Below are 24,982 nucleotides of genomic sequence, written 5' to 3' on the forward strand. Positions count from 1 at the left end.
AGCCAGGGTTAAAAGCTGTAGAAGTTCTTCAGCACCATTCCTGCTACATAGCACAGTGGAAACAAAGGCTACACAGTGAAAAGCAGGCACGGAGTGTTACCTGCTCGCTGCCCTGCACAGACACCACCACCAGAGCCAGGGCAAAGTGACAATTCCCTTATTCACACCCTGCTACTGCCCCCTCCCCTCCAATCCCTGCTATGGGGTATAACACCAAACTGAATACATCTCCAAGACTCTTGCAGAGCTGAAAGCTTTTATTTTTCCTGCTGTATATGGCTCTGAGAGAGAAGAGCTTCAACTACAGTTTGTGATCATTGTCACTTCCAGAAGAGGTTTCTCCAGCATAAGTCTATGGTTGCATCCACTCCTCCTTTGATTCTTTGATCTTTGTTTCTCAGCCTGAAGGTGTGTTGGAGTCTGTAGCTTTGACACACACAGAGATGTGTGAAAGCTTCTTTCAAGTGAAGATGAGTAGTCAAGTCACCAGCAATGCTAAAAAGCCATATGTGAGGAAAAGACTCTTCTGGAACCTGACATTTAAGTTCTTTTTATTAAAGGGGTTTTTGTGTGAAGATTCCCACCACTATAAACCAAACCTGTGAAATCCTATACCCATAAATATCCTGGACTTACAGAAAACCAGAAACCCACAACCCTTTTGCATGGGACTCCCAAACTTCGTCCAGGCTTCCTCCAACCTTGGTAACAACTGTGGTCGGAAAGGGAGAACACTTCCAGCACCACTGAAATGCTTTGAAACTCCCTTGGCTACTCCTCTGCTTATGTTGGAATAAACTCAGGAATTCTTTAAGCTCACCATTTGTGCCCAGTGTCTTTATGAAGAACAACGCAAGCAGAGATGTCTGTGCTGCTGCTTGTGTGACGTTAGCTCTTATGGGGGCTTTGGCAATCCATCAAACATTAATAACAATTAAAAGAGCAACCTTATTTTCCTACAGGGCATAACACAAAGTGCATATCAGTTTACAGGTATTTTAGCAATTTTTATAGTTGGCTTTAGTACCTGAATAAAAATGCTACTTATAATTCACATGTAGCCCTCCTTTTTGGAGATACACAAGCCAACACAGGTAATAAAGAGTGCAGTATCTTTTAAAGGTAAATAAGCTAGTTAAAAGAATTTACTCAAGTATTTAAAGGACACAATCATAATTTCATTTGCTTCAGCTGTGAGTTATTGTGAATTCTCACATCTCGAAGGGTCTGGCTTTGAGAGCTTTTCTTCCCTTTTTCCTTCAAGTAGCCTTCTGCAGTGTCTCAAATGTATTTTTAAATGTCATAGGTACAATATAATTGCAGAACTACAAAGAGCCATCGCGGCTGACATGGCACTAATAGTCTTTGTGGGTGTTCTTTTATTCCAAGAAAGGATGAAAACTTCTTGTTTTCTGGCATTTTTGCAGGAATTGTGCTGTTGAGGGCTTCTTTATTAAAAAGATCTTTGAGTAATTTCCTCAGTTTTTCTTTCTCTTTTCCAAGCTGAAGAACTTCATCATTTTGGCTACAATAGAGCATGAAGGCCTTCCACAAACTGCCAGCGTTTAAATTACTGCACTAACCCTTATGGAGTAAGAGCTGGACTTCAAAGGTTTATTTAATTTCACTTACTTTTAGTTATCTATTACCAGCCATCTGGATTACCACCATCAATAACAGCTGTTTTGTGCTGTTAGACAGGGGTCAGCATCTTGAGAAACCTCTCCACCTAATTACACAGATTTACAATTACAAGAGCGGAAAGCACTTCGCACGCCCAGGCTAAAGCTGTAACTCACAGCCTGTACTCAAACACTTACAGCAGGGGATGCTCCTGTGCGCTCCCTTCCCTTGCCATAAGCACTGCAGCATCCGCACAGTTACTGCCAGGACACCTGAGGAGCACATCCCAAACCCCAGACTAAACCAGTGGAGCAAATGTGTGGCAGCTAAAGAAGTCGCAGGCACAGCTGGTCACCCTCCGCACAAGGGTTCCCGCTTGGGCAGGCCTCCAGGTGCCCCTCGGAGCACCTCAGCGCTGCTCTCACCATCAGGGCTTCTCCACAGTCACTTCCCGGCTGTGTGGCAGAAGACTGAACACCAGATTTCCTCCCGCGGGCATGGGGCTGCACTCCAGCCATCCACAAACCAGACAGGGAAGAGGAGAATGCACAACAGAAGGGAATGATAAAGCAACCATCTCCCAGGTTTTCAGGTGAAGTAACCAGTCAGAAACTTCCGAAGGCCTGCTGGTACGGAGCACACAACACAGTTTCTAAGCTAATACAACATTTCTGCCCTTAGGTCTTTCAAGGCAACTGGAAACCTACCGAAAGCACTGTTAGCGACTGCCAGGATGAATGACTCCTGCAAACACTGTTTGGAAGCTGCAAGATAAAGATCCGAATTTCTCTTTTGTCTGAAAAGCTTTGTCTTACACCCTCTTCCCCCTCTCCCTGCTGATGCCTCCAAAATACAAAGACTGCAGAGGCTCAAAAGCACAGAACTGTGAAGTCACAGGCTTAGCCTGGGCTCCTTACAGGTCTGCTTTTATGCCAAATCTCTTCTTTCATCTTCGCTTTCTCTTTGTACACTTCAGCCGCGGAGCTAATTCACCTTTACAGGCAAATAATGTCTGCTGCCCTTTCAAACACAAGATGCTTTGTTTGGAAAGTGTGCAAAGAGACCGGATTAGGACAATGTATATACCCTTTTAATTTAAAGAGGATGTTGAGTAAGACAACAATCTCTTCAGTTCTCCTGACAGACGCTAACAGGAGAAATACCTGGGTATTTGAAAGCAGAGGCCCACAGGTACTGCAGAAGTGAAGCAGAGATCTCAATTTTTGTAGCTGCAGCAGTATGGGCAAAGGTGAGCGCTCCCTTCCAGGCGATGTCACACAGACAGCTCCATTCTGAGTCGTCTTGAAACAGAAGAGTCATCTCTAACCTCTCCTGAAGTGCTGCAAACAGTACTCCCAGATAGACTGTCCTGAACTGTGTGCTTGGTTAGAGTGAAAAGATGGCATGGGCAGCACTGCCTGGTCAGTCCTAAAGCAGATCACCTCTGTCTACTGAGCTGATCTTATTCGTGCTTTGTCCTTCCTGGGTTTGACTATTTATCTTGTTAAGGTTAAGTGTGCTTGGCAATATTCTATAGCTCTTTCAAAAGCAACTAAGGCATTCTCCAAAACACCAAAACTACAGAAATAGCAATGACTCCAATAATTCTCACCCTACATAAGCATCATGATTTTGAGGGGTTTTTTGTTTGTCTGCTTTTTTTTTCCAACAGCAGAAAGATAAATTGAGAGATAGACAGAATTGCCCAAGGTGCTATGTTGAGAACTTAGACAAACAGACTTAGTGGAAGCAGCATCTCCTAACACCACGACATTTAGTCTAGGGGACTAGAAAGGCTCCAGGTGAGGTATGATGGCCCCCCTGCACAACGTTCAGTGTACTTGCAATTTCAGGCACCAGGTAATGCTGCAACAAGTGCTAACGACCCCTCCTCTGTGGGCACAATGCAACCATGCTGTTCATTCCTGCAAATACTTTGGTCCAGACAGCAATATGCATTTCTAGAGCAGATGCTTCAGCATTGGGGTCTTAAAGCCTTGAGAAGTTACATCTGGAAATGTCTACAGCAATAAGGCAAATTCAGACTGTGCAGAAATGAATCACAACTTGTGCATTTGCTCTGCCGGCTCTAGATAGAGCACAGACTGCAGCGCGAGTTGAACACGGATGCCTTGTATCAGTGTCTGCATCTCTGACTCGTGTCGCAGATCCTGCAAATTGGCTCCTTCAATAGCAAACACAAAGTTTGGACTGCAACAATACCTTGACTCATTTGACACAGAATTATTCAGCCTGTACAAGACTACCCAGTTGCACCAGAGGTAAAGTCAGACACAAACTCTCCTTCACTCCAAGTACAAATCCCAGACCAACCTAGAAATAGAGGAGAAACAACGAAGGCAGGGCCTAGGAAACCCAATCACCTTGGAAGTGTCAGTGCAATCAGAAAAAAGGTTACAACAAAATTCATTCTAAATTAGAAGCTCAGAAAGTCTCTGACATACTTAGGAAGAGATATTCAGAATCAAAAGAACATTTCTGACTCTGGTGAAGATCTCCAGCAGAGCACACACAGCTTCACAGTGGTCACTTTCTATTGTGAAGACTGGTTTTAACAGCAAGTTACCAAAGTTTCCAAGACTTCCACAGTTTTTGTGGGCTTGTGTTTTGTTGGCTTTCTGGTTCGTTCTTTTTGCTTTTCATTGTTCTAGACAAGATGACTTAAATTACCAAGTCTCATCATCATTGTGACCATATTGCTGTCTAGCTCATTGGACAGGGCTGGGTGCTAGGTTGGACTGCATGAACTTGGAGGTCTCTTCCAACCTGGCTGATTCTATGATTCTAAGATTTGTCACGACAGCAAAAAAAGCCACAAACCACTCTGCAGGTGTCTACAGTAGGACACCTGCTTATTTTGTTCAGAATGAAGGAAAGTATTAAATTAGTACTTCATGAACACCTCCTTTCATCCTTCTGGAGCTGTGTTTAAAAGCCTGCTTCCTCTCACGGCATCGATGACTTCTGTCCCTGTGACTTTGCAAACCGCACACGCTCTGTACGAAACATCACTCCCAGGCTGGCAGCTGAGCCTGAAAGTTAATGTTCCTGTAAATCACCAGCTGCCAAAATGAGTTTTACCATTCACCTTGTGACTGCTTTTTGAAAGTTCTCAAAGTCTTCAGCTAACCACACTTCAGGCCCTGTCTGTCTCCTGAGCAGACGTTCACCAGCCCAAGCCCACACAGCAATGCTGCACGCTCGCCAGGTAAGTGACGCAGCAAAAAGCCATTCATGTGCTACACTACTGATGGATTTCAGAACTGAAACTGCCATGAATCATGTCACTAGCTTAAGATTCGCCCTCCATACTAATGGGTCTTGCTGCAGAAGAGCCAGAGCAACAGCAGTGTTTGAGAGAAGCGACTGCCACGGACCTCAAGAGGTGAAATGAAGGGGTTTGTTTCTTTAAATGCACAGTTCAGACCAACTGGCTTATGACCAGCACCCATCATTTCTTTTCATTTACAGCATTTCCCTAGATTCGTTGGCTTATTTTCACACTCTTCCCTAAACCTACTTAAAAAATCCTCTGCAATAGCACAGCCTTAACCTTGTACAGAGGGATGTCAGTAAGCATCAAAGGAAGGAACAAACCCCTTCTGCTCTGACTTGGTGGTCAAATACTGTGCAACACCCATACGAAAGACCAACCAGCTCAGTCTTGTCACTTTGCACTGCTCAGTTTCCACTGAGCATAGGATTTCAAGTTAATGATTGGAAGATACAATTGCAATACCAACATGGAGAGGAGTGCTCAAATCCCAGAAGAGGCTGGAGTCTGTGGAACAAGCCATGACTGGAGTGAAGTGAAATAGTTCGTGAGCAACACAGGGAGTTTGCCCTCTGGGTGTTCCAGGAGTTTCAGTCTAGCTTCAGTTTGGAGCCATCGTTAACAACCAGTCTGCACTGAAGCACAGTAGGTGGCCTCCTGAAAGACATCTTCAAGAAAGCACAAATCCAGTTTGCATACTCCCAAACCTAAGTGTGGCACACAGTGCAGAAGTACTTTATCTGGACTGAAAAACAGATGCACCTGCTGCATCCAACTGGCAAATTCTGGATCATTTCCCAAGTGTTCAATAGGGCTACACAAAATTTCAAGCGACAGCTTATTTTGTTCTAACAGCTCTATCTAACTGCTGGTTTGCCATTACTGCTTTTAGTTAAGCAATCCCTGAGAGAGGAGAGAAGGAGCAGAGCAGTCTCCCAAACACGTTAGTAGACAATTTTTACTGAAATTATGTTTTACTTTTTTCTTTAAATCAGTGGAGAACCTCAACATCATTACAAAGCTACCAAAAGCACTTCAGCAATGATTAGGTGCTAGCATTGTCATCTCTGCCTCTTGCTTATTACAGGTCATATTTCTACCTAGATTGCAAGATTATTGTAATGTTTCAGGCTGACAAGCTTTAGCAGAAAAAGTACATAAATACCACAGCCTGCAACCGAAATCAGGGGATTTGAGGAAAGGAAGAGGTAGGTGCAGATTTAAGTGACAGGAACTGATTAGTTCAATGTTCACAGTAATAAGCCCTGCCAACAGCATAAGGAAGAGAGTCATCAGTTTACTACCAGTGGTGACATTTCTTGTTGCCATTTGCAAACTAATTGCCTCTTTTGTCAGGTAGGAATTCCTTTTAAAGGAGGTGATAGAGGCAAAGGGGCCTGGCCGGGAAGATGTTCTGATTCCTAAAAGGCTTCTCCCGCGTCCTGAAGTTCCTTCCCAAGTTCCTTAATCATTGATGCTGATGTCAGAGGAGCGACCGAGGTTTCGCTTTTTAGAGCAAGGGGCAGAACCAAGACAGAAAGCATTATGAAACAATTTGCCAGCCTGTGTATAATAACCTAAAGCATGAATCTTTTTCTTCTGCAGAGAACAGGAAGCATTTCATCAAGTCTGAAAGACCTACTTATCAAACTGAATTACTTTAAGCATGGTCCTATAAATCAGAAAGAAAAAGTATTTCATGTTTCCAGAAATGAAGCTGCTGTTGCACTGAGCAGAAATGCTAGCAAAAACACAATGCACCTTGCAACATCTACTTCAGGAACTTTTCTAAGCAACATTACTCGATCCAATCAAGAAGTGACAATTAACTCTTCATCTTCTGAACTCTAGAAGCACAGCTTAAGAAAACATATACACTTGAGAAGCCTGTTTCTGTGCTCCTGAGCTTCTGCTCTCCTTTTGGCACACACTGAAACAATGTCTGGTGTCTAACTTGAATGCTCAAGGTGAGGAAAACTACTCACACAGATCAGGATCGACTTCTGCATTGCTATGCATCAAATCACCTGCCTGTAAACCAGAATCACGTCAAACCAAGGAGTCGTCACTTAAAACAGCCAATGCCTTCATACCAGGCAGAGCTAGCACAGATTTGTGACTGCCATTTGCCAAAATCCCTTTTCTGAAGAAGCTACCATCTACTCCAATAAAGCTCTTACAGTCTGCATTGCTCCCAGACAGACGTTTCCCTTTCATCTGCTTTCCAGTCAATCATACGCCAGCCTTAGAGCAGCAGCAGAGGCTCACACAGGGCCTCAGACAGCTGCAGCAGAGAAGCTCCCTGCAGAGCCGTGCCCTATGAAACAGCCTTCTATGCCGTTAGAACACTGCAGCAGCACCCATGGGCATGACCACACAGAGCATGCACTGCCAGCCAGGCTGCCACAACAGCACAAGTGCTGCTAAACGTCTGCCTGCACTGCCACTGCAAGGCTGGACACCAAAACCGAGTTACCAACGTGGAGTGGGGATAACAGTAGCGTTGCAGGTTATCTTGTTACCCATAATTGGCTTAAACTTAATTGCATTTAAAAATCACTCTCATTTCCTTTGAAATCACTCTGGCGCCAGTCTGCCCCCACGTTCCCACTCAGTACTGACAGCCTAGGGGAGAAGGGAGATGTCTGAGAGAACAGCTCTAAGCTGGCAAGCAGCTGGGGAGGTTAGCACTCAAGCCAGCCTTGGAGAGGGATACATTCCGGGCAGTGATTTTCACAAATCTACACACAGACTAGAGAGGAGGCAAACATTCACTGAGCTGTGCACACCAGATTGTAAACTTTTCAGATTCTAGTTGCTACTAAGCACACATTTAGCCTTACTATAGGTACAGGCCTTTCCTTCTAAAACAAGAGCCAACCCAACAAGGTCACCTGCATTTTTGAAGAGCTACAAAAGTTATCGAAGGAAACCAAGTGAAGAAAGTATCTTTCGTGCTTATATTTCCCCAGGAAAGACTCCTGTCTTTTATAAAACTACAAGTTGAGAGTCTCCTCCACCTTAGCACACAGCTGTGGGTGTTGAGGGCAATGAAACTCGAGTTGTCTGAGACATACACATTGAATTTCTCTGCCATTAAATATTCCCTACAGAATTTTACTAGGAGAGCCTTGGTGCTGACCAGGTGCATCCCAAACAAGGCCAAGATGATACTTCTCGTGGACTCCCTTTGGGTTATTGCTGCCTTCCTGGTTAGCACACCCTCAATTTCCAATAACTCACCCAGACTTCCTCAGAATGATTACACAGGTGACCAAGATGTCCCCAGCAATCATTCACACTAAACTGCCAGGAGCAGCCACAAGGTCAAAGCTGTTTGGTTTAGCTGAGTTTCCACACCACGCAAAAGACAACAGCACGCAAACGGTTCAAAGTGTCCTAAGCCAAGAGCTGAGCCAGCTAACCAGCAACAATAACTTCTGCTTTCCAAAGAGAGACATCAGGGTTGGTTTGCTTTACACTTCGTTGCACTTCTTCACCTAATTCACTTTGCATTTTAAGAAATTCCAAACATCTTTTGAGCAGATGGATTCAAATTGAGAAGGAAGAATTTGTCAGTGGACACGACATGCCCTAATTCAGCTCTCCAGTTAAGATGGAAGGGGCTTACTGCACTTCCCAGTTCTGAGTTTGGACAGCACGAAGGCTCTGATACATCTGTGACTTTTTTTCCAGAGGCAAGTACCTCAGAATAATTTGTCTCTGTGCACTGAGGAGAGATGATTCCTTTTCCTTTTTACACACATGTTGTCATTACATCACTTAACAGTGGTGTTACGGAAACTAGCAAATCTGTTCCTGGTTTTGGTATTGTTGCCCAAGATCTCCCCAGTGCCTGCCAGAGGACCCAGCCCTGGTCAGAGTGCCCATTTGGACGCAGATTTTTGCCTTCCAGTGCCTTCCAGCACTGCACCACCACCCCTGTGAGTCCAGATGGATTCCTGGGATACTGCATGTCAGACACATCCTGATTCAAAGCCACTGAAGGCAGTGTGCCTGGGCTGTTCTACTGCTGTCTGGTTATGCTGCATGTGCACAAGGCTCTGCATCGTTGTGCACCCTTGAAACCAAGGAACAGGCTGCAAGAGAGGCAAACAGCTGACACTTCACTGTGTTCTTCTCAGCACATTGTATTTCAGCAGGGACTACTTGAACATTCTGATAATACCTATAAAATATGTATAAATGTCTCTATGACATTCCAGTCCAAGTGCAAAAAGCCTTTTCCTTCCTTCACCATAATTAATCATCATTATCAGTATCCCACCAGGACACAGACATTTTTAGCATTAAAAATTTGGTATTTTAAGCCGAGGGGGAAAAAAAAAAGAAATATAATTTAGTTGTGATGAAAATACAGGAACTGGTACGACTTTATAAGAGGAGCACTGATTAAACTCCTGAATAGGTACTGATTATGATCAAGCCAAGTGCTAAAAACAGTTTCTCACCAGATATGCTAGGTGCTACTAAGACCCTGCTTAACCAGTGGAGCTACCTTGAAATGCTTTAAATCTTTACAGGAGCCCAGCCTCTTCCAGGACCCTGCTCAGTAAGGCATTTGTTACTGGTATGAAAGCTCCCAGAAAGAAGAGGTAAGAGCACACACAAACAGAAGCCAGAAAGGAGTCTGAAAGCTCAAGAAGGTGGTGTTGTGTCTGGTACAAGACAGAAAATCTGTATAAACACCATACATAAGCACAGTGCTGAATGTGAGCCTACAAATGACTGCAACGGTAGCAGAACAAAGGCAATTTACTCTGTGTCACACTGCCACATAACTGAAGAAACTCTGCCTGCTTTAGAATTAACATGTTAGCCTTTGGCCCACATCTTCCAAAACAAAATCAAAAGTGGCAATATTCTGACATAGGTCTTACTGCCACACAAGGATGATTTAATTGCAAATACTACATCAGTAGGATAAAATACTAAAAACATAGTGAAAGAGCTTCGAAATGGACACTCTTTATGAACAGCTGACAAGTGGGCAGCTCGGAGGTGTCTCCTCCAGGAAACTCTGGGCGTCTGTCAGTGGCTTTGTTCAGGCACTCAGCTGGTTTGCAATGACAACAGTCTTAGGGGTAGTGTTGTTCAACAGCTTACTTCACTTACTAACCCTAGGGGACATCACACAGAAACTTTTCTGTTTCTACAGTACAAGTGCAGAGCAGTGAATATAATTTACCTAAGTTTCAGTTCTGCATGGGTTTAAAAGGAAGTACTAATCAAAGAATATGTTTTTATCTATATCTAAATCAGGAATTAATTAGTAACCTTTTTGAGCAAGCACTTGAGTTTGGCTACTGTTCTTCATGGTGTGAGGAACTCCACAGGTTTAACAGATGCCATCCTGTGCCTCCCCAAAGATAACTACGTTTGCATTGTGCAGCCAGGAGAAGAGAAGAATCTGAGTTATTTACATAACATGGAAGCTCTAATAAATATCACATAGATCAAAGACTCTGAAGAAACAGACAAACCCACTGAAGGCATACTTCATGGGCTCTGAAAACCACCCACCTCTGCTGGGGAAGACTTAGGCTGGTCGTTAGGAGGAAGTGCTTTACCTTCAGGGTGCTGGAGCACTGCAACAGTTGAGGCCCTGTCCCCAGAGATATACAAAGTCGGCTTGACAAGGCTCTGAGCTGCCTAGTCTCGTGGAGGATGTCCCTGCTCTCTGCATGGCAGTTGGATGGATGGCCTTTGGAGGGCCCTTCCAACCCAAACCATTCTATAATTTAAGGCATAAGCAAGTTGGATGTATCAAAGCCTTCTGTGCTTGAACTGCAAGTGTGGTGAGGCTGGATATGAGGGCTGCGTCTCTGAGCATACCCAAGGCACTCAGCTCATGGCTCCCCTGGGTGGCCTAAGCTCCAAGGCCTGTTCTCCAGACAGGTAACTCGCACTAACAACCCTGACACAGCGCTCTGCAGTGTGATGCAAGGCACAGCCAGCCCTCAGCACAGCTATTTCCCATGCGCCCAGGCAAACGAAAATTGCTGCTGAAAGAAATCACAAAGACAGTTGCTGCTGAACAGACAACCACGACTTGCAAAGCTGCTTCCCAGGCTTGAATCACAACACACTTTAACACCACCAAAATAATCTCCAAAGCATGGTCTACAGCATTTTCCTCCTCTGCTACGGCAGTGCATGTTCAGAATGATAAGTCACTGTAGGATGGCTACTTCAGGTAAGCCATCCAAAACAAAACCTCACAGAGAAAGCAACCCAAACAAAGCCAAACAACCCCAAACACTAGAAATCGAAGTTTCAGCTTTCTCTAAGCTGACTGAGACATTTTCAGCATTTAAAGCATTCCTGAAGTGTCCATGAAGTGTAACAGAAGCTACATGAGCAAGCATAAATCTTATATATCATTTAGCAACCTGGGAGGGGGGAGCTGGAAATCAGTTGTTCTGCTTGAAACTCTTCAGGTACAGTATCTGCAAGAGCCAACGAGCAGTTCACACACAGCAAATACTGTCAGTTCCTATCCTACATTCACTTCCTACTGGAGCATGAAAGGGAAAGTTGCTCTCTATTCAGTTTGTTAAAAGAAGAGCTTTGGGGACATGTACTACCTAGATGTAGCTGTGGGGCCTCTTCATCTCACTTTTCTCATCCCAGGGCTCATGGTCACTAACTACCCTCCCCAATGTCCTGCACAGCTGCTTCTAATCTTGGAGATCCCTCACTTTTGGTTGCAAACAACCCATGAGGACCTCCTCTAAACTACTGTATCTTGGAAGGGACTTGCCTTCCTAGGCTTTTCAGAAGGCTTAGCAGTCAAGTTTGAAGCAAAAAAAAATCCCAAATCTGAGATTGCCCTAAGCACATCAGTGACTTCACAAGTGGAACATCTGGGAGCAAATCAAGAAGGCTCCATACTGGTCAGAATTGTCGCAGCAGTAAAGCACTTAAGCCTCTCTCTCCCACCTTCCACACAGCTTCTGCCCTTGAAAGCTGTTTCTGATTCTGTTCTGTTTCCACCTAGGTTTACAAACTTGGTGCACCCTTTCTAGCTTCAACAGCTTTCCTCCTACTCACAAACTCACAAGAAGCACTTCCTGCACTGGCAGAAAATGGGATGTAATCTCAGCATCACTGAGAACACTCGCTCCACATCAACAGCAGATGCAACTTATGGTACTCGCCTTTCCCTTCCCCTGGTTGCTCACCTTCTAGCAGTCTGCCAAATGGGGTGAAACAGGACATCCTGTCTGGTAACTGATAAAGGAGCACTGAGAAAAACTTCCGAGATGATTGAGTTGGCAAATTCATAGAGGTCTTTAACACTCTAGCTCTGTGCCAGCAAAGTTCTGCAGATGAGAGGAAGCAGAAGACGCAGTCTCTTGAAGAGGCAGAACTGAGGGGGCATTTGCTGCCTGCTTTGGAAAATTTGTGTTTCTGGCAGAAATGAAATTTTCAAAATACCACATCTGATGACCGAGCAGCATTTGGTGCTTGGAGCCTGAGGTCAGACAAACGACGGCGTTCACGCAGCAGCATGCAGAACCATAGCGGGTGCAGTCAATCTAAGGCTTTGCACAGAAGCACACAAATCACAGATAATGCCCAGCACAAAACATGCAAGGAATAATGCTTTGACATCCTCTGGCCAAAGCTGGGCAGAGAAACATCTCAGAGCTCTCAAACGCCCCAGGTGCTGCTTCCACCCCACGAAGGGGACAGCTGCCACAGTACACTTCCCAGATGTGGAGCACACAGGCACCCACCGTGCTTGCAAGGAGGAGACTGGATGGAGAGGCCTGGGAGACAGCAGCATCGCTGTGAACATGTCTGGCATGCAGATGTAGGCAGCCAGTAGCTGCTTTTACTTGAGCCAGTGTCATCCTTCAGGGGCTGCCCCACTGCGGACTGGGCTGGAGTCCTACACCCAAGAGCTGAGCACAAGCCAGAAGGCCACGAAGCCCAGGCACAGTGCAGCTCTGCCTCTGCTGGAGCTGCAGGTGTCATTTTGTATCACATGGGCACGACTGCAGCAGGGGCACAGAAAAATACATTTGCTCAAGAAAGTAGGACTTGTCATAACAAAGAGCCCTTCAATTCATTAAAAGCAGAGACTTTCTGACCTTCCAGACAACTACAGACAGGGGACATTCTGTTCTGAACTATGCAAATGGAAACACAGAAACCCAGAATTTTTATTATCCTTTTCCATATGCATAAACCACACACTCCCGTTCTGAAACTGCGTTACACCCTGGCTGCCTCGCTCTGAGCGACTGTTGCTAGCTAAGTTTCATCATTTAATATGGAGCACCTGCATTTGGCAGAAGAGAATTAAGCATTCCTTTGGAAATCAGATAGCTAGAATGTTTCTGTTGCCTTTTCAGACAAGGAGAAGAAGACCTGCCTCCAAATTACAATCTTTGATGTTGACTTTTCATCAGTAATAGAGAACCTGGTTTAAAAATTAAAAACCCCTACATCAAAATACATGAAAATACTGTTAGAACTACGCAGTGAGGTAACAGTACAAAGCCACTGCATTCCAAGACTGCTTCTGCTCTTTAGGATCTGATAAAAACTCTCACACTTATTTGGGAATGAAGGCAGAATCAGCACTGTGAACCTTCCACCATTAGAGCTGAGACCAGCTACTCTCAAAGCAAACGGCTGGGTTCAGATGCAGGCTTAGCTCCTTCGGCTCCAATTAAGGCTTTCCTTCAGAAAACTTCTCTGTGCTGGCTGCAAAGTAAATGGGAAAACTCCCTGGTTTGACAGTTTCCCCAATACTTCCAGGTGCCTGCCCAGTCCTGCACTGGACTGCTGTGGAATGCCTGATGATGCAGTAAGCTGTGCCTGCTGCTGACAAGAGCAGCATAGCTCCATGAAGCCTATTCTGAAATGGAGTATTACCAGGAACTAATCTTAAACCCATGTGCCTGTCTGGAAGAAGAACTTACATGAAGCAGGTTGGGTGTTGCTCACAAGTCCTCTTGCAGCTCACCTTAAACCAGCACCTCTGGTCAATCCTTCTGAATGCTGCAAAGCAGAGTGTGCCTGTCTGAGAAACAAAGCCTTTATGCACCTGCTTTGACAAACCAACAACGCCAGCTGAGATCAAAAGCCCATTGGGATATTCAAAACCTATACTCTTCAGAGGGATCAAAGCTGCATCAATGAAAAGGCAACAGGAGAAAGAGGCTAGAGAGAGCTGAGCCACCACTTGAGCAGGCTTAGCACCAAGGTAAGTCTTTAGACATGCACAGAAATTGGCTGTGTGCTACAGTCGTTGGGTTTGCACAAGCTTCTTTCCTGCTGCCTACTACTGGTACTTGACTGATCAAAGCAAGCAGCTAAAAAACCCAGACAAAGACACAGTGGTTAGGAAAATGAAACAGTGAAGCAGACACAAATCCAGTGGGGGAAATGCAGAGTGACACGTGAGAGAGGCGAGAGGCACAGAAAATGCTCAGGAAGAACGGGGCAAAACCCCCCAAAGGCTTTGCTAACCCAGTGAGCATTTCACAAGAGGCTGCAGAGTGCCCTGCTCAGGGTACCGAGAGCATTTAACAAGCCAGTGCCGAGCTCCCTGGAGGGCAGAAGCAGATGAGAGCAAAGCACAGCAGCCAGAGCAGGACAAACCAATAGGCACGGCAGAGTGCACTAACTTTGTCCTTCTGCAAGGTATCACAGAACCTTCAGACACTGAGGACACCACACACCCACAGCACAGAGACAACTCTTCCTCTTCCTTTTGATCGCTACTATCTCCAAACAGCATCGCTGGTGTCCTCTGAAGTCACCAGGGAAGCTCCTCTCACTGCCACACTGGGTGGGGCACAGAGGCAAGGAGAGAGAACCACCTGCAGTTCTATACCAACCAAGTGATTTTATGATCCCACCATAAAAATGAACCACTCCACACCCTTCTGGGGTGAAACACAAACTAGTTAACATTGCACAGCAAGCTACATAATTGTTCACCAAATGAAATCAAGGAGGATGTATCTAATTAAAAGTACATGGGGAATCTACTGTAAGCAGAAGGCATTGTAATTACCTTGTTCCAATGCAAATGTACCCAGTAATGAGAACAACATAAGCAAACTATCTAGCCTTTACCTTCAGGGATACACAGGTGAAGCTGGAAACATATCTGATGATACTACACGTGTAAACACAAAACCCATCTGCCAAGTAAAATTGTTATTATACAACTCAGAGACGTTCAACTCAGTCCAAACTCCAGCAAGCTATGGCATTAAATGGATATGTGAAGAGCTGTTCCAGGGATTGCAGACTAAGAAGTAGTGAAGTGAGAAACGAAGAAATGATTACTGAACCTACCACCTAACAAGAATTTTGCTGATATCAAATTGTCATTCATGCTCTGGAGAAAGAGTGCATGTGATTAAGCAGGTAGGAACTCAGCATCAAAATTCTGCAGTACAGAACTGGAAGGTATGTTTTGTGTTTTCACATTGAATATAATTATATGCAGTTCAGGTGAAGAACTGCTCTTATGTAACAGTTTATCAGCTCCACAAAGGGAATAGGATGTTCAACAAGACCCCAGCTTTCCTATCTCTGTGTGTGCTCAGTGCTCTAGATGCTGGCATCTCCTTTGTTTGAGATGGGAGTCACGGCAGGACTCTTGCTAGATCTGCTGAGAGCAATTCTGCTCTGGCAGGGTAAAGCTCACTCATGGAGTCCTGCTTCTGATGTCCAGCTCCTTGCTCAAACAACATGGGAACTCAGACAAAGACAGTTAAGAGCTAAAAACCCAGACCAACAACAAAACAAATACAGCTGTAGATAAATCACGCTCAAGAGCATCTGCGAAGTGATTCTAGCAGCTTAGATGAGCACAGAAAATCCTCCAAGTTTAAACACATTTTTCCAAGAGATCCTCCCTTGTGTGAGGCTGTGTTCCTTCACCCACCATCTGAGGTAGCAGGTCGTTAGTAAGCTCTGGCATAACCTGATCAGTGTCTGATTTCTCTTTGATTTGAGGGGGATTTACATACATGCCAGCTCCTGCAGCACGACTGAGCCACACAGTAACATCTCAGAGGAAGTGGAGGAAAAAGGCTACCAGGGGAGGAAGAGGTAAAACCCAAGGAAGTGAACAAACACATTTCCATGGAAAGAAACCCAACGCACTGCCTATAAGCGATTTAACGCCAACGCGAATTTCCGCTCGCACTCCCCCCAGTACAAACACTGTTCTGCTCTAAGGAAATAAATCAGTGAGGCATAAGTGACAGTGATACCTCCAACGTGACAAAAGAGGTGCTCTTCAGACTCCTCTAGCTGTCTGTATAAATAAAGCTGTAGCTAAGGGGTGATTTGGTTGGCTTGCATCTTCAGTGAAGCTTCTTCCCTGCTATGTATCAGATGTGAATCCTACATGGGAATGTGGCTAGGCTGGGTTGTGCTCTTGAAGATGGGAAAAGAGACCTTAAATGCACTAAGCTATTCAGGAAAGTGGCTTACCAGCAGAATACAGAATATTAACTTTGAAGAAAGCTAAAACACTTCCCTATGAAAGGGGAACAAAATGCCCCCACAACACACAAATAACAGAAGAACCAAACCCAAAACACAGGGTAAGCCACCAAGGGTACAGAACCAGTGAAAAGTGTTTGTTCATTCTCGCTTCTGTACTAACACCTCAAATGGTAAGTGCCTACGAGCCCCTGTCTGCACCTATGTCAGATCTGTCTCACAGTCACTGGAGAAGCTTCATTGCAAGATATGGGCTTTTACAGTCACAGCAGCTCTGAGAACACTCATCAAATGGTGGCTTGCAGTACCTGATCACAAGAGCTGACTAGCCAGGAAGTAGGAAATCAGGCTGCTAAGCAGGAGACTGTGCACATTAGAAGCAAGGAGATGTTGCTTCTACACCCAGAAACCAGAATTTCCAAGATGTGAAAGGATAAAAGCAGATACAAGGTTTAGAAGACAAAGAGGGTAGAACAGAAGTACAAGAGCTGACTCAAACATTGACCCTTTCCCATCCTCTGGAGTTTGTTCTCAATGCTGCTGACAGCTGGCCACAGCAGCTGTATGAACTGTTCTAGAGCAGCTGACTGCAAACTCTGACTTCCCTTCTGAAGCTATACCACATCAATAATAACAATAAATCCAGACAATTTCATTAGTTCACACTCAGGTAAAGATTTGTCTTGGCATATGGCCGGCAGACTCACTGTTACTCAGCTAAAACCCTGCCCATCAGCTCAGATGAGCTCGTAACAGTATGGCACCTTTCAAGGCGCAGGAAGAAAGGCTCTGGGAGGAAACTCTCAAGTCCCTTCTCTAGTTTTTGTGTGCACATGGTGATCCACAGTGATCCAGCTTCCTGTCAAGCCACAGCACATAGAGCAAATTAAACAAAGGCATTCTCTGGTTTGTTCAATGTCACTGCTCTTAAACACAACACATTACAACAAACTGATTTGTAAAGGTTGGTCTTCCAGCCAACACTGGCATGAATAACAGCAGAGAACGTGCCAGTGCTTCCCCCCATGTGCTCCTCAACAACTGCAAGGGTGGGCATGCAGGCAGGGCCCACTGCTTTCCCCACCAGCAGATAAGGGCTGACAGCAATTTCAATCTGGCTGGTTGCTTCACGCTTCTCTAACCACCCATTTGGCCTTAGGCCAATGGCCTCAATTCAGCCAGCCACTCCCTTCAAATTAATAGTGGTGTGTTGGCCATTTGAATCCAACAGTGGCTTTTGTTGGGGGGCTCTTCATTTACTGGGTATAAAATTAACGCTAAGATGAAAGTTTAGGTAAAGCACAAAATTGGGAGTGCACCACAGCGCATTTGCCAGCTCCATGTCAGTGAGCTCCACTGACAGAGCAGTGGGAAAAAAACCAACAACAAAATACAGAGGTAGATGCACACACAATTTTATCTGGGCAATGTACAGGTTAACAAAGGAAATGAACTGCCACAGCAAATCCAGGGGAGTGTCCTGCTCATTGACCTTCCCTAAGCCAGCGTAGAACAATGGTTACACACGAATTGACGTCTGGGCTGCACAGACCGAAATGCTGCTGGTTTCAGCCACACGAAGCAGATTCCCTTGCACTGAGCACAGCCCAACAACTCTTGGTGCTGTATCCCGACTGGCCAGCCTGCATCATCTGTTGTGAAAGACAACAGGAATGACAGCGCCTCCACAACTACTGTATTCCAGTAGCTTGCTTGAATAATGAAGAGGATTTTCTAGCAAAATAAAATCCTGTGTTGTTGGAGTCCTTGTGCTGACTGATAATGTGCTCTCTGATGATGAAGGTCAGATGCATGCCTACTGCAGTAGATAGCCTGGAAAACACAAGTGCCTAGCAATCTCCAGCTTGCTCAGCTCACACTGGTGACCTGCCAGGGGAAGGAGAATGAACGATGAGCTGTTTGTCCTCCTCTTCCTTATCCAAGAGCAGACATCCTTGGAAAGGGTTAGCCTTTGCAGCTTTAAGCTCTGCTTCTGGCACACAGGAGAAGAAAACCCTTTTCTTCAGGATGAAAAAAAAAGTAAAAGAACAAAAGCTTTGGAAGCACTCTTGGGCAGAAGCTGGGAATTTAGGCTACTCCAGACATAAACCATGTGAAGAGAGCAGATACTCTGTGGTGATACACTTCATTTACTTAGCATCCAAGATGAAACAGTTGGGTGACACTTCTCTGACAGCCTTCTTTGGGATCAAGAATCCTAGTGATGGGTTCTTAAAGCGTGCTGCAAGGACTGTTTTATCACTGCTCCATTGTTTCTGCAGGATGAGTCCAACCCTTGGACTCATTTTGGCTATTTGTTTAAAGGTCAGGTTTGAGTTTAGAAGCTGAGTCTGCATGCAAACACACAACCAAAGCACGAGACAGTGCCACAACGAGCGATGCAATAACAGTGAAAGCAGATCTGACTTGTCTGTGATCATCTACTTGGCAAAACACCAGCCAAAGCCAAAGAAAAGAAAGAAAGGAGATACACATTTCTAGTGTGGTTATATCAAACACAGCAGAGACAACCACATCACACCGAGGTTAATTGGGAAAATGGAAATCATTCTCAAAATTTCAGATCAGTGGACAAATAACTTCTATTTAAATAGATAAAAGCACTCAATGAAAGGCACGTTGTTTGATACAGTCACTTATTTGCCTGCCAGGTCATCAGCATTCATTAACGAGAAAGAGAAAGCAAGAGAAAGAAAAGGGGGAATTAAAAATTGTGTTACCCACCAGCACAGAAACACAGGTGCAGCTTTCACCAGCTTTTATTGGAACCTTTCCCTTGCATTTCCCTCTGCGACAACCCAAGCAATCTTGTAACAAACTCTAATGAACCTTCTGACAACCAAACTAAATCTTTGACAGCTTCTCTGTCAGACCCTGGCCTGCTGCAGGTCAAGGACATTGTCTCCACATGATCTGTTGGTAATCAACAGCTACCTTCCCAAAGCCCTCTGGTGCCAGGAATTGCTGTGCCTCTGACTCTGAAGTGCTCCGGCATAAAATTGGAACCTTACAATGCTTTACAGGAACCAGCACTACTGCCACTTTACCTCCCTTCACCACCTCTTGTAGGCAGCAAAATTCATCCTCTTGCTGCAGCTTGGCCCAACCCTTACTGGGTAACCTGTAACTGGCCAGACTTCAGAAAACCCCAGCTCGCCAGATCTCCTCCTCACACAAACTTCCCAGACTTGCTAGAGAAGGTTAAATGTCCACTTTGCCAGAACTGGCACTGACACTTCAGCAGGGAACCGGGGAAGAACCAGGGCAGTACAATACACAAATACCATGTTTGCAGGATGCAGAAGAAAGGGAGAAGAACTCTCGTTTGCAACTGCCCAAGTCTATTTTGGTTCACCTCCTGCAGCAAGTCCCACAAGTATATTTTCAGTTTTTGAACGTGGCTATTGTTGTTGTTGTTGGCTTTTACAGCTTTTGCAGAACTCCATTGCGTTTCCCCACTTGCTACTCTGTTACATGGTTGCTAGTAAGGCTGTTGCTTCTTTATTTTTGATGGCAATGCTCCTGCAAAGAATTTTTTTATGTGTGCCATCTCAGTTATATATATATTAATAAAATGCATCTTTGGTTGCCTATCACTTTGAGTAAACACTTGTGCCACAGTGTTTTCTTTAAGATATGCTTCCCTCACAGCTTTCTGTTTACATTTACACTTGGACATTGCTAGGACGTGAGGAGGGGAAGAGCAGAGGCAGCTCTTTAGATAGTGATTATATCTCCCACAAAAATGGAAGTGTGCCTCCAGACATAACTACTAGATTAGTACCAAGATACATCACAGCCTAAAGAATCATTGCCAAAGTTCAGTCACTGAACTAGGATTATAGTAATCAGATCTCATTAAGCAGATGTTTGCATATTCTGGAATATCAACTAACCTCTGACTGCAGCAAATGAGATCAGTCTGCCAGCGTACCAAATGCCAGCATGTGCTGGGGAGAACAGCACACCCTGAGACACAAGACAGCAGCATTCCTCCACACACAGGACAGACTGACACAGCCTGACTTCTGAAACCACCAGCGGAAAATGGAATTCTCCTAGCTGGAAGTTCTCCTAGCACACAGCTTCACTCGAGGTAGTGACAGCACTGAGTGAGGCAGCTGGCCAGGCCAGTCAAGCCCTAGACCTGACCTTTGTGAGAAAACAAGGTGCTGCGAGCTGCTTGTTGTCGCATACACACCCATTCTATTTAAGGCTCAGACTGAAGCAAAAGGGTACTGCTTCACCAGTAAGCACAGCCCAGGTGGGGATCCTCACGGTTCCTGCAAGCATACGGCAGCTCCAGCTGCTTATCCGTCCCAGCAGCTCACTGCCAGGGCCAGCAGCGCAGAAGACTCGCCCGGAGCCTGCACATTTGGAAGTTAACATCAGAACCCAAGTGTCTGTATACGGATCAGTGTGCATAAGCATTATCTGCACCATGTCCTGGGGTCTATTTCAATTACAGTAACAATAAAGAGATTCCTTCTGTGATGTCACCTGTCCAGACACATAATGATTTCCCCAAGACTCTTGTGAGCAGGCTCCTCATCTGATTAATTGTTCATCAATAGAAACTAAGAGTTTACAAGATTAAAAGTTAAGAAACTGGTTGGGATAAGAGTTTATTCAATACATCTTCACCTTGTAAACAAGTCAAGTCCTTGCAGATTCTTTGTTGCAATGCCATTGAGGGTAAAGCTGCAGGCAGAGCAGGAACAGCTCTTTCTGGAGACACATTCCCATGGATTCCTATAGGTACAGCTGACACTTCAATGTGCAACCCCAGGTAATAATTAGCACGCATCATCCAACAGGCTCCCACGACCTTTAGTGCTTTTTACACTGTGGTTGTCAGTGTTTAGCTACTTACTTAGCTACTTACAAGACCTAATCAACATTCCAGCACAGTATCCTCCTCTTCCCATGCCCCAGCTGTACCATACAGGTGTTTGCAGCTTGTGCTTGCAATGAAGGAGTGAAAGGGACCCACTGGCTAGGTGCCACCGACCCGTCTTGGATGGCAAGCTCCGGCATGGCTTCCCCAGAGGAGTGCCCACACTGCCCATGGAGCTAGCAACGAGCTATTTCCCCACCCCTGGTCTCTTCTCCAAGGCATTGGGACACTTTGGATCAATTCAGGGTAACGCTCATTAGTCAATGCCCTCTTTCACATGCTCCTGCTCTTTCTGTCTCCAAGTTGATGTTAAGCAGTTGCCTGTCCAGAGAACCTTGCTGTGGGCAGATGTAACACCAGGCAGGGCAACACTGACTTTTGAATGATACATAAAGTCAACAAAAAAGACACGGAAATAGCTGCCTAGAATTTAAATGATGATTGTCTGCAACATGGAGGTTCAAACCCACCAAAGCTGTACGTGAAGGACAGAAGACCTGCCTTCACCCAGCTCCAGCAAGGAGGAGCAGAAGAGGCAGACTAGAGATGAAGGAAATGGTCAGCAGTTTAGGAAATACTCTATTGTAAGGGATGGGGCAAATGAGAAGCCCAGCTATCCTTTAGCAAAAGCTAAAACAGAGCACTAGGAATAACAAAATCTTTGTCTTTAGGAAACAGCCATGTCCCAGGGCTGTGTCTGCTGCACCAAAGGCCAATGACCTCTTTGGTCTTCCGCCTCTCATGACGAACTCTATCAGTTCAGCATTACCTGCAACAGCCTTGGCAGCAGAGTTTATTTTTATTGAACTGCACAAGATCCTACAGGACCACTCCCGTCAGGGTGAAGCAAGCATTTAAAATTATCTGTGAGTACAGCAGAATAATGCTTTATTGCTCCCTGCCAAGCCCTGGCGAAGAAAATGTGACCAGAGAGATTAGCAAAGGTTTTGCCTGCTACACTGCTCAGTATGTGGCAGTGATGCAGTGCAAGCCACACTCAAACGAAACTGGCATGCTGAACGCTGCGAAAGAAACTTGTCAGTGCCTTCTCCTAGGGGAGGAGTCTGCTTCACAGAGCAAAAGTAGCAACAGGTACCTCGGTGGCTCAGCAGCTGCCTCAGTCATGCCACACTGCAATTCCTCTCAGCCCATTCAAGACCACCCTTCAGTCAGAAGGTAATATCCTGGACAAGCTTTCTCAGGTGCATAGCCCTCTCCTTACTGTATGGGGACTTCAACTGGAGGTCTAAAATTCCACTACAAGGTGAGAGGCGAGACCCTCCCAAGTGGAGTTCTGCAGTGCTTAAGGCACTACTGGGATCCAGTCCCTCAGAACTGTTATGTCCCCAGCTCCTTTTCTCCTTTCATGGGAAATACACACAGAAAGCAATTGAGGGATCAAATCACTTCTAATAAGAAGAAATTCTTGTTTTCCCACAGCCTCAGAAAGATCAGTAATCTATTGCATGTCAACACAGAAGAGCCTTTACTGCACAAAAGATTAGCATCGCTCTCCTGAGATGGACAGCCTCATCACAACCAATTTGTCACAGCCATAGCCTAATTACACGCATTATTCTTCAGCGGCAAAGAAGCGAACGCTTGACATGTCTGAGTTAGACACAGAAGACCTCCTCTCTTCTTCAGTCTATACCTTGCTTTGTACTGGCAGGCCCACAGGGCAGGCTGTGGGCCTTCACTTACAGTGGAGTCAGTGGGGTTTTAAGAGCATTTTCTGCAGTGGTTGGGTGAGTAAATCCTGTGTGCTCAGAGGGGTCATGCCGCAGGGTGAGCACCCAAGTCAGGTCTGGCTGGTCCTTTTAATCAAAGCATTTCTGTTATTCCAAGCCATGCGAAATGAAAGCACTGCTGCCTCGGGGAGAACGCGCACTAAAGCCCCGAGATGGTGAGTTGGCCTGAAATGCACAAGTAGCTGGCTGCCTGTTGTCTCCAGGAAACAACACTCAGACATCCAGTTTTGCCTCGAAGTTAGCAAAAGCAGAGTCCCTCTCCCCAGCAGCACTGCAATCATAAAGCAGGCAGCAAGTCAGATAAAACCTAAGCCACTTTGCAGCAGTCCAGCAGAACCCAATGGATGGCTTGTCAGAGTTGCAAGGGATGCTCTGCAAACTAGAAGAAAGGCAGGATACCATCTTGTGGTGGACATGGCCTCTAACTGCTTCAGTTGGATTCTACTTTTTTGGGGGTACTGAGGTTAGTTGTACTACACAGGGTTCTTGATAGCATGACAAGTCCCTTGCTACTTCCAACAGTAGTTAAACATAAAACTTTGGATCCATTTATTCCACTCTGGAATTAGCATTGAGACAATCCTGAAGAACTCATTAAGTTCTTCTCACTGAGAACTCCACACTTTTGCCTCCACTAAGTTTCACAAATGTTGGCTTCTCCTTGTTCAAAACAGCCCCCATGTGTTGTGTTTGCCACAGATGTCACAGTCACCAGTTCCAGGTACTCAGCTCAGTGTTTAGAGCACTTGAGTTCTGCCATCTGACTGGTGATGCTTTGTGATGGCCTTGTCACAGTCACCTCCGAGGCACTGGAACTAACCTTTTCTCCATTCTCTCAAAGGGGCCTTCTGAGAAGACCCACAGGGAATCGGAAATTTAAGAGAAGATGAAGAGTTGCCCTGTCTGTATAGGTCACTAGATTTTAAAAGTACCAATACACATTTGGATACTGCTCCCAGAACCATCACCTGAACAGTTCTGCAGGGGAAGGAGCAACCTGACAGAACGGAACATCTACTTTCACCAAGGTTTTCAATTCTTATGTCTATTTGGCCAAAGCTGTGCAATTACGTAATTAAGGATTCCAAGAGCACCATGCATCCCATAGACCAAGAGGAATGTAAACAAAAGAATAAAAAAGGTTGATGAGAAATGGATTAACCTGTCATGGAAGTATTGCAAACATCACTTCAATCAGATGTGATCTCTCAGCACCAAACAGCAGTGACTTCTGCAGGCAGAACCCCAAAACTATGTCAAGAGTGAACAATAACCAAATGTGTTCTTTGTAAGAGCTTTTCCCTAGAAGGTGCTACATCTTTTCCCCCTCACACTCGAAGAAATCAAGCATGCAGTGAAATGGAAACCTCTCTGCAGCCAGTCCCATCCTAACTGTAGGTGTGCACCAAGGTGCTCTGGACTGAGTGCTCAGCACCCTGCTGCGTTGAGCTCTGTGGTCCTGACACTGCAGAGCAGCAGAGGACCTTCAGCATTACAGCACTATCAGTTAGAGAGGAAGCAGAAAATGCAAAGACAAATAAAGAAAGAAGAAAGAGGGGTGAGAAGGAATGATTTTTCTCCTTTGTGCCTAGCTTCCAGCCTGTTTGTGCCCAAAGCTGCTCCAGCTCTACGCTCACTTCCTGACACAGACCAAACGCACATTCAGGTGTCTCACTAAGAACAAAGGAGAATCCCACCAGCCAACCACGACTTCTCTTGACAGAATTGCCTGTAGCTAGTGTTCAAGGCTGTGAGAGAATTACTCTTCAGCAGACTATGTGTACCATCCGCCTGCCAAGTCAGTGCACTATCAGCATTTAACTCATTACTTGGTCAGTTCCAGAAGACATAAAGAGTCTTTCTTAGCCTAAACCAGAGCCCATTCTCCAG

At 45.3% G+C, this 24,982-nt stretch overlaps 1 protein-coding gene across 15 annotated transcripts in view; it reads right to left on the reverse strand.

Moving 5' to 3' along the window:
- PCDH11X (protocadherin 11 X-linked) overlaps window positions 1-24,982 on the reverse strand; it is a 450,326-nt gene that overhangs the window by 258,486 nt on the left and 166,858 nt on the right. The window contains exon 5 of one of the 15 annotated variants that reach the window (XM_064158950.1): window positions 17,810-18,310. The exons of the other annotated variants lie outside the window; for them this stretch is intronic. Within the exon in view, the coding sequence (XP_064015020.1) occupies window positions 18,293-18,310 (18 nt within the window). The 3' untranslated portion in view covers window positions 17,810-18,292. Of the gene's footprint in view, window positions 1-17,809; window positions 18,311-24,982 lie in introns of those variants that run through there. 15 annotated transcript variants of the gene reach the window in all.

Source organism: Pogoniulus pusillus, chromosome 19, assembly GCF_015220805.1.
Source record: "Pogoniulus pusillus isolate bPogPus1 chromosome 19, bPogPus1.pri, whole genome shotgun sequence".
In the NCBI taxonomy this organism is placed as follows: Eukaryota; Metazoa; Chordata; class Aves; order Piciformes; family Lybiidae; genus Pogoniulus; species Pogoniulus pusillus.